Below are 10,231 nucleotides of genomic sequence, written 5' to 3'. Positions count from 1 at the left end.
TTGAAACCCTCTTCGGCCAATTTATACTAAGTAGCAAATTGCTTTACTTTTTACTTTTATCTTCTTCTTTTTGAATTTAGTTATAGTTTAGTATTAATATATACTCTCTCTGTTTCAATTTATCTGAACCTATTTTCTTTTTGGTCTGTGCCAAAAAGAATGACCCATTTTCTTATTTGGAAACAATTTACCTTTATGCAATGATTTATAGCCACACAAAATATATGTGCCTCATTTTACACTACAAGTTCAAAGTCTTCTCTCTTTTCTTAAACTCCATGCTCAGTCAAATGGGTTCACATAAATTGAAACGGAGGGAGTAATAGTCAACTTAATTAATCTTATTCTTTTTCAAATTCCTCCATTAAAATTAAAAGTCTCAATTTGCAAATTATCGCTGCACAAATAGAAACAAACAAATCCTTCTGCAACAATCTTCTTCGACAATCACTTTGACTCTGACTTGGCAATAACAACTAAGAGTTTGAGACTCTTATTCAATTTTTTGACTATTAGCATACCCTTAATCTTGATTTCTTTAGTAAGTTTTTGATAATTCAAAGTTTGAACGCTCTTTTGATCACTGACCTCTTTTTTATTAAAAAACTAAAAAAGTTAAAGTGTGAAACATGCTTAATCAAACATCCTCCCTTCACATAGTACTCATTTTGCGAAGAACTCTCTCTCTCTCTCTCTCTCTATTTAGTGTTTTCTTTTTCTTTAAAACTTCTTTTTGTTTATACTTAGATGATAAGTCATCGTAATCATTAAGTTTTCAAAGAGTTGCATGCCGAATTTTATCGATGGTGATTAGCGTACATGGGTGTCCCCGTCGTGCTCAAATCCTGGGTCCACCTCTGCTTGGCTCTAGTAAAGAAAAAGAATCTTTCCTTACCCTACCACGGGGAAAAGACACTTTTTATCCACCAAAACATAGGGGCTGACTTCTTTGCCACCGGCATAAGTGAATAAGAAAAGATCATGTCACCAAAGGTGGCGGTACCACCGTCTACAGGGCGAGTCATATGATCTAAAGAGCAAATACTACTGATTTATTGATTGTCAGTAAATCAAATGAAACTCTAAATCACGGCAATATGGCTTTACAATGTGGAAACAAAAGCAGAATAATAATTTAATGGATTGAGCTCACTCTACAAAGATATACGACCAAACATTATTTGAGTTCTAAGGGAAAATAATACAAATATACAAACTGGCATAACAAATTTCATTAGTTTTTCTTTCTACTTACACATCTTGCCCATTTATTACCTAGATTACAATTTTCTGTAGGTAGTCAACTTTGTATATCTTCTAATAACTAGATGGTACAGTATTGTAGATGTCAAATGTTGTTCGCAGTTTCTTCGTGGTAAAGTCCAAGCGCAGACTGCATAGAGACCAGCGCAATAATCATCCAAAAAATGGAACCAGATAAGAAATTAGAGAGTATAAAAGAAAATGAACACAACAGTGCAAAAGATAACTTGTACAGATACTTTGATGGAGTGCAGATAGATGGATCTAACCATATTGAGAAGCCTTAGAGCTGCAGGCCGTGTGAATTTCCTCGCAAAAAGGAAGCAAGGGGCAGGCTTCTCTTTGCTGGTGCACCACTCTCTCCGGTATTCTGTCTCATAATATATATTGTCTATATCCTGTCAAAATCGAATAAATCTCTAAGGAACATGTTCATCATTTTACACAGGATAATTCAGGGTCATAGTACGAAAATCATCCTTATTTGAATTGCTGAGAAAGAGGAGGTCAGATTTTCTCGGTGTTATAAACCCTTGAAATGCCTTTACTTCCTAATGAGTAATGACAGCTACGTTGAGTGGATTACTGTTTCATTACTTTCTCCTATTGGCAATACATGAGTGATATAATTTCCTGATATTTGTATCCCGAATGATCACCGAGTTTTCTGCTAGTAGACCTGGCAAATCTACTAATCTGCTTGTTGAAAAGAACCAAAAGTACCTTGATAGATTGGATTAGCATGGGAGTAGCATCGGCTAATTTATAGGTAACAGGATGCCATCCTTTCCGTTCACGCTCCTTGGAGGATAAAATAAGCCATGCAGTGTGAGTCAGTGTCCTCCGTGTAATTTCACCTTCAAGTCCTTCGTGCTGATTAAATGAAAAGCTCCTCAGAAAAAGATAAAGCTTGATACTAGAAAGAATTATAAGAAAATACACTTGACATCACACCATAACAAAAAATGGCCCATGTTTTTAAGTTTTACCCGACCTAGCCCATATTGTACATATTTTGAAAGCACTATCAAATTCAAAATCTGTGTTAAATTTGTGTTCTCACAACTATTGCTTTCATTCTCTTTTCTTCTCACATCTTCTACATATGCTTCAAGGGGTCGTCCGCCATTACCGCTTCTCCACCCGTGTCACCTGATTGCAATGTAAAAAAATTGAAGAGTAGAAGTCCACTATTGAAGGCTATTCAAAGCTTTGCTTTCGAAAATATAATTTTTTGAGTTTGTTAGTTGTTTGGATTGGGTGTTGTTCCAATTGATTGAAAATATCAAAGGTGTTCAAAATTTAAATTTGAAGTGATTTTGAGTAGATTTGAGTTAAATTTCAAAAAAGACGCAAGGAAGAAGGCGAGATCAGTTTTCTGTATAATTATGTATAATCTTGTATAATAGTGTATAAAATGTGTTTATACACTCATATACACTATTATACACCTTTATACAAGAGTCTGTAGACGAACTTCTTCTACGATTTTCAGTTGCAATTCTTGTTCAAAACCAGTCCAAATCTTCATTAAATGCCTTCAAATTTTATATACAACCTTCTTACACTATTTCTAACAATTCTAAATAACACTCACTCCAAATTTCTCACAAAATCAAATTCGGAATCTAAACCCGCATATTTAAACTTGTTAAAAATCTAATTTTCACCATTCCAATGAATTTGGTTTGTTGATTCGAAAATTAACTTAAAATCTTGAGCAATCTTTTTTTAAAATTAAATAATAATTTTGAGAATTTATTGGAGTTGGATATTGAATCTTAGCCTATTATTTTTGGGCTAGTTGATTGTAAATTGAAATATGGACTATAAAATTGAAAAGTAGGGATCCCAATTGTTCTTATGTGAAATTTTCCCTTGATACTAAGGTATCAAGTGAAAACTTAGGTTACATTTTGGAGAAACGGAAAAGGGATAAAAATGCCCCAAAGCTATTGGAAAAGATTTAAAAATACCCTTCATCCACCTATTGGGCTAAAAATACCCCTCCATTTACCTTTTTGGTTCACTTATGCCCTTTGACTGTTAGGTCAATGCTGAATTAAAAATAATAATTATTTAAATTCCATGTGGCAACTTCCTATTGGTCGAAATTAAAACATCTTACATATTAGAAAGACTTACCCATATCTACCCTTTTTTGCCGCCCCAAACACTAACCCGACCCGAATAAAAAGTTCAACTAAAAAAAAGACGTCCCGCTTCCATCTAGCTCAGTGGTGTTCGGGTATCAAGTACTTCTATTTTTTTATAACCGCGATGTCCGAGCTAGCTTACACGCACCTCAACTAACATTAGTACTTCTTAAAGACCAATTAGAACACAAGGGCATGGCTTACAATGTATCGCTGATTATAATCGCAAATAAACTTAGCTAATCAAAATAAAACCAAGACCAGATAGTTATACTTCCACATCGCAACAATTACGAAAAATTCGCTAATGCCGAAACGTTATACTACAGGGATATGGTGACGTATCCTGTAACCTAGCACTGAAAATATTTCCAGAAACTTCTAATGAATTTTGCCTAAGAAAAACTAATCATTCGAACGAGTTTCATTGCAATTCTATAAAAAAGTCAAGTAATCAAACTTTCTCTGTTACTAGTAATTTTTTTTCCATTCGCTGTTCGAAAATTCGCAATCACTATTGATTATCAGGAAGAAAACGATCATTTCTAACCACTGAACTAAAACAAAATTACTAGAAATATCAAACTATACTCCCATAGATCGAATTAGTACCTTCATGGGGGAGAAGAGAGAATTCCGCGTGAAGATATTGTGGTTAGGAAGTGGGGCGTCTTTTTTTAAGTTAAACTTTTTACTCGGGCCGGGTTAGTGTTTGGGGCGGCGAAAAACGGGTAGATATGGGTGGGTCTTTCTAATAGATAAGATGTTTTAATTTCGACCAATAAGAAATTGCCACGTAGAATTTAAATAATTATTATTTTTAATTCAACATTGACCTAACAGTCAAAGGGCATAAGTGAACCAAAAAGGTGAATGGAGGGGTATTTTTAGCCCAATAGGTGGATGAAGAGTATTTTTAAACCTTTTCCAATAGCTTAGGGGCATTTTTAACCCCTTTCCGTTTGGAGAAATTATGCCTCTTGCACTTATTCAAATTCCGCTCATTAATAACTTTGCTAGTTAACCACCCTATTCGTGAGATAAAATGTAGCAAACTTGAAAACAACCTGTAAGAGTTTACAACTAGCTGAACAAAATAGAGGTTTATAACTAGCTGAAATCAACTAACGGTGCAAGATGAGCTAAACCTAAATTAATACTTAGAAAAATAGTGAAACCGACTTGACACAGCAAATGAAACCTAAACAGAACTGCCAAGGCTCTTTTGCTTTTGGTCCGATGTTAGTCATATTAATACATTTCCTTTTAGGTCCAATGTATGCTAAGGGTCTTTAGTCTAATTAGAGATTTATATGCCAGTAGAATATGCATAAAACCTCGAGTTTAGACAAACTAATTCTTTTTATTTAATATCATCTTGGACTTAGATGGGCTTAAATGGAGCGACATGGATAGCGCGGATTCAGATAGCCGAACCCAACATAGTTGGGATTGAGGCGTAACTATTTTCTTTTTCTCAATTTTTTGGGATAAAGAAACAAATGCAATGCAACTGACAAGGTTATTATATTACCAATTACTTCCACATAAGCAATTACCACTATTAGTACTCAACCAGGTCGTGAGATAGTGACTTAAATGTACTGGCAATCAGCTCGAACTTGAATTGAACTATTATAGAGTGGGGATTGCCCTATGCTACCAATGATCCATGCAAGGGAATTTTCTTTGACAGAATATCATTGTTTGAAGTGAAATCGGTGATATTTTAGGGGAAAAAATCAAGTTGCCAAGACGGGTTTAGATCACAGAAAACAACTTACAGCAAGCAGAGTTTGGACATAGTGTTCATCAGGTATACAATTATGAATTTTGGATGTATCTGGAGGCTGCAGAAAATAACAGGTATTAGAAAACAGTTCAACAGTATATAGAAGAAGTAGTTTACAGATTGGTATGGCATGTCAAGACCTTTAAGCAGAAGTTAAAAGTCAAAAGATCGACTAACAATAGAAGAGAAAATACTCAAACAGCATGGACACTCACCACATACTGATCCCGCCAAAACTCAGGTAGCGGCTTTTTCTGCACAGTGATAAATTAATTAAGGTGAGCAGTGAGCACCATGAAAATATGAAGGTATGCCCAATGGGAACTTCTGCATGCAGTAGGTGGGTAGCATAATACTTGTACAACCAGCAAATTGGAGGCACTTGAGAAACTGATACTAATGTATACAACTTCAACAATGATTTTTCTATTGCCTAGTCTCCATCCGTCTAAAAGAACTAAGGACCATTTGTTTTCTCTTAAATTGAAAAAAAAAAAAGGCAAGATAACTTGTCTTGCAATGCTCATGAACTCAGGACCATCCATGAGCATAGTAAATCAAAATACATATCCTGGTTTCGGAATAACAGGAAATGTAGGTTTCCAAAACAAAAATAAATAAAATGTAACTTGCCTTGCAATGCAACTGAAACATAGGAAATAATCTTTCGTCCTTCACTACAATATCTGCATGCTTTCTGTTTAGAACTGCCCACTGCGAAAATGACGTGAAAATGAAAAGTAGTAAGCTACACAACCAGTAATAGTGAAAGTTACATCTTGCTTTTTTGCTCCATTTCTCCTTTGAGAATTTCCTTATAAGGAGTTACATTGAACTTCATGAAGCTAGAATTCATATTTCAGACCAATACCTGAGAACCTTTCCTCCAGCTTTGAACAGGAATCACTGGATCCATTTTGGGGTTGTAGCGGCCTTCTTTTGTATCAGCAAAGCTGTTTTCATTTTTAAACAAAAGACAATTAGATAAATGAAGCACGAAGACTGTTCCACATTTTAATTTGTGAAAGTAAGATGATAGCTAGATATTTGGCTAACAAACTGGGTTCAGAAGTAATAGTTCTTTGAGAATGATTAGTGCGCTTCCAGGAAAGAACAAAAGCTTACTTATTACTTGATTTCAGGCAACAGGAATAACTCATTTACTCAAGAAAGAGCAGAAATACCGCTCTCTTACCTGTCAACAAAGCTATTTGGCGTAGACATTATGTAGTCGTATGTATAGCTGAAGTTGTACAAAGGTATGCAACTGCAATAACATGAAAAAGCTGAAACAAATTAGATGACAGTCACAACAAAACTGTTACTATGATGGATATTATTTCAGAGAAATCAATGTTAGAAACAAAATAATCGCATGGTTCTCTCAGACCTATGTGCCAAGTGCTCTTTTACAACAGATGTGGCCAATGATTATCCTCAGTGATCCTAAGCAAAAATCATCATCTGAATAGTTTATTTAAACAGAGTTTGACTATTTCAAACAATTTACCAAAATTAGCTCAGGAAACTAATAGAGTTAAGGGGTACAAAGGTGCAAAAGTAGCTTACCGCTACAGCTCTGATAAATTAAGAGTCAATTAAGTTAACCATAGTACCAAATGAGTTAGCTTGTGCTACAAATTTGATAAATGAAGATATTAGTGAATTATATCTCACCTGTCTGAAAGAAAAACAAATCGTTCATTGAGAGGATCCGTCAATGCATGCTGAAGTAAAATGCGCTCTGCCTGGATCATGCTTGCTTCTCCCCAATCTACCTGAAGGAAAAGACGCTTGCTAAATATTGCTAGGCTATATGAAGTATGTGAAAGAGAAAGAGAAATATAGGTGTCGCTATAAGCTCATCAATCAAAATAAAGACTCGATCCACAGAAGTCTTTACATGATTGCTTGTCATAACATAAAGAAGGGAATGTTTTTTAAGATCAGAAACAGGTGTCAGGAAGAATAATAGCCTGCCTGCAGCGTGTCCTATAGGTTAATGGACCAGAAAGGAAAACCCCCAAAAGATTTTCTTTTGATGAGCAAAACAATTGGGGTGAGGGATGTCCTTAGCAAACCAAGTACAGTGAATATGCAACAGTGAACTGGCAAAGAACTTGTCTATAATAATGCAGCACATGCATTTCTATCATAACTGCTGTTAATGGGATGAAGTATGCAACAGAAACTGAAGAGGTAGATTACCTACCTACTAGACTTATCGATGATGATGCTATCAACAAGAAATTTTCATTCAGAAGAAGAAAAAAACCTGTATGCTATCATTAATTTGGCGATCCAAGAAATACACTGATCTTGTCGTTACTTTGTTTAATAGAAACCCTGGTCGTGAGTGAACCAATATTGAAAATTTGTTTTCCTCATCCCCCTGCAAAACATGCACGCACACAAAATATAATTCTTGAAAGCTAGCAAAATTTCGAAACAACAACAAGATTTGGTTTGAATAAAAGAGAGATCTGAAAACTACAGGAAAGAGCTACATGCAGGTGGTTCCAAACTTTCAACGAGTCCACCTTCAGGTGTTGTGGCAAGCAAGTACGGGACAGAGGGAGCATTTGGGGAGAAGAACATAACACCAGAGTCAAACACCAAGATATTGCATAAGTTCTTTTAGAGCAAATATAACCTGAGAATTAAACATTACATCTGCGTTCAAGGGATACTTGGATAACTTCTTTTAGAGCATAAGAGCTCTGGAGAATCAAAGTTAACCCCACATGTTGCTGATGAAACAATGACAGAGATGTTCCACAAGTTGTCAAACCATAAGAATTTGCTAATGTTGTTCGAAAGACGTGTATCCCTCAAAACCAATACAAACTTAACTAATAACAAAACATAAAGTGAAGCGAAGGATCCGTATAGGCTATACCAACTAGTAGGAATTAAAGCTTAATTGTTGTTGTTATACTTACATCATAAAAACTTGCATTAACTCGGGTTTTGCCAGGAGTTTTCTGACTCTTTTGTTATAGCTATTGTATATCAGTATAGGTTAAGTGTAAAATTTAGAAAACCTTCAACTTTAGGGACTCATATTTTTCCTTCAAAAGAGAAATATTTAACGTTAGAATGTAATGAGCCTGAATAGAACCGTATAGAGCAAATGATTCATATAACCAAACTCCATGAATCTGGGATTACGGCATAGTTTATTGATTGAAGAACTTGGTGATGTTAGTTTTAAACTTTTCCATAAAGCTCCTTGTTTCCACTAAGACAAACAACTGAAAATCATTTTTGATAATCCTTCCACCAAAAAAACAGGAAATATCAAACACCTCAAAGATTATTAATAGAAGATTAATAAGCACTTAAATAACAGGCTGCTTCTGTTTCACACATTCTGGATAATTTGTAATCTCATCAGGATCCAAGTAACCCCCACCACCCAAAAAAAGAATCTTGTAAAGCAGATATAATCAATGCTAACTATACTAATATTGCACATCCGTATAAAGATTGATTGGCACTTTCAACATAATAACTTAGTAAAGAATGAAATTTCCTAAAGCATTCCAATTTCCAAATATGAGAAAACACAGGAAGTAATCAATGTAAACAAAAATGACAAATTTTAAAAATACACGCAGGATTAGAAATCAATACTGTTACAATAAGTGACTTAATGGAAATAATACAAACATAATAATTAAGGCGGAAAGAGAAGATTTGACAAAAATAGAAAGTTTAAAAAAAGGGTCAAAACAGGAAAAATTCAACTGCCACGTAATTAATTAATTTACCTGAAAGAAGGCATCCCAAACGATGTCCAAAGGCAGACGATTCCGAGCTATAAACAAAAATGCAATTTTGGGCTTTTGAACTGTAGGTGTAGAAAGCAACGCTAACATTCTAATTCTACTGTATTGCGTCTCCATTATTACTAATGTCCCGAAGAAAAATCCAAGTAAAATCATAACAAACACCTTTATCTTCCATCTATGCTGAGATTTCTGAGAATTGGACCTTCGCATCAATTTCAACCCCATATTCCCACACTCAAATCAAACAACCATTTCCAGCTAAAAATTCCATAAAAATTGGATCTCTAAGTAATTCAGTGCATTTTAGTGGCAACAATGGATCCAACTCCAAAAGATCTGGGAACAAATTAAAGCTAGCTCGTGATTTGAGACTTGGAATTCGACGTGAATCCCGTGAACTGACACTAAATTAGAGAAAGGGACAGATAAGAAGAAAGTTAAGAGAGTGGAGTAAAGAGCTGACTAGAGCCTTGACTTAGCTGGAGGCTGAGGGATTTTTACTACTGAGAGAGTGAAAGATAAGCTTAATTATCAATGGCGATAATTAGCTTCGTTGCGTGAATTGTAGGGAGAATCAGAACCTCATTTCAATGGCGAAATGATTTTCTCTTTTGCCAGCAAATCTACCAAACTCGGGTCTGTTCTGGACCTGCCTCCATTTTGAGGGCCACTTCAGCCTTCGCTTTTACTCAAAATTGATATTCTTTTTCAATTTTTAACTGTCTTATTTTAGACTTGTTTTATTTATCTTTTTCTTATTTTACGCAGCTTTCTATAATTTTCAGCGAATGTTTTCACTCTATGTCCCTGTCTTATGCCAGTCTAAAGTAGCAATTACTTTATTTCCATATATAATAAGGATAATTTGTACCTTCTTTACTGTTTTTTTAAAGTAAATACTATAGTACACTTGATTTTAATAAGATAATCATAATTATGAGTTTAATTTCTAAATATTAAATATATTATACTTTTAAAATTATGTAGTATTAAAAGTTACTAGTATTAGTCGAAATTTTTATAATAATTCACATGAATATTATTTCAATCTTATTTTGTTAGAGTTATATAAAATTTTGATAAGTTAATAATATATTTAGTATGAATTGAGCAAAGTGATAAATATATGATTTATTAAAATATTCTTACAGGAGAATTTTTTGGTAATACGTTATAGTTATTTTCTTAGTCTACTAATAATTTTCGTTGATAAGTTTTCAAGTTTA

General features: G+C 34.3%; 1 protein-coding gene across 1 annotated transcript; it reads right to left on the bottom strand.

Moving 5' to 3' along the window:
- Positions 1-1,180: 1,180 nt before the first annotated feature.
- LOC107799178 (glycosyltransferase BC10) lies at positions 1,181-9,692 on the bottom strand. Its single transcript, XM_016622264.2, has 11 exons — positions 8,985-9,692; positions 7,487-7,603; positions 6,889-6,989; positions 6,407-6,478; positions 6,083-6,164; positions 5,845-5,925; positions 5,427-5,465; positions 5,204-5,269; positions 1,987-2,136; positions 1,533-1,661; positions 1,181-1,393 (listed from the first exon to the last, which is right to left on the bottom strand). The coding sequence occupies exons 1-11, from the start codon at positions 9,228-9,230 to the stop codon at positions 1,349-1,351; spliced, it is 1,128 nt and encodes a 375-aa protein (XP_016477750.1). The 5' UTR covers positions 9,231-9,692; the 3' UTR covers positions 1,181-1,348.
- Between the last annotated feature and the right edge of the window lie 539 nt (positions 9,693-10,231).

Source organism: Nicotiana tabacum, chromosome 3 (genome assembly GCF_000715075.1).
Source record: "Nicotiana tabacum cultivar K326 chromosome 3, ASM71507v2, whole genome shotgun sequence".
Taxonomy (NCBI): Eukaryota; Viridiplantae; Streptophyta; class Magnoliopsida; order Solanales; family Solanaceae; genus Nicotiana; species Nicotiana tabacum.
Note: the sequence above shows the minus strand (reverse complement) of the source record. Positions and strands in the feature narration are given on the sequence as shown.

Coding starts and splice junctions, on each gene's coding strand:
- LOC107799178 (XM_016622264.2), bottom strand. CDS start 9,230: ATGGGGTTGAAATTGATGCGAAGGTCCAATTCTCAGAAATCTCAGCAT. Junction 5,926..6,082: donor GCTGGAGGAAAGGTTCTCAG/GTATTGGTCTGA, acceptor TCATTTTCGCAG/TGGGCAGTTCTAAACAGAAA. Junction 5,466..5,844: donor TGTTTCAGTTGCATTGCAAG/GCAAGTTACATT, acceptor ATCACTGTGCAG/AAAAAGCCGCTACCTGAGTT.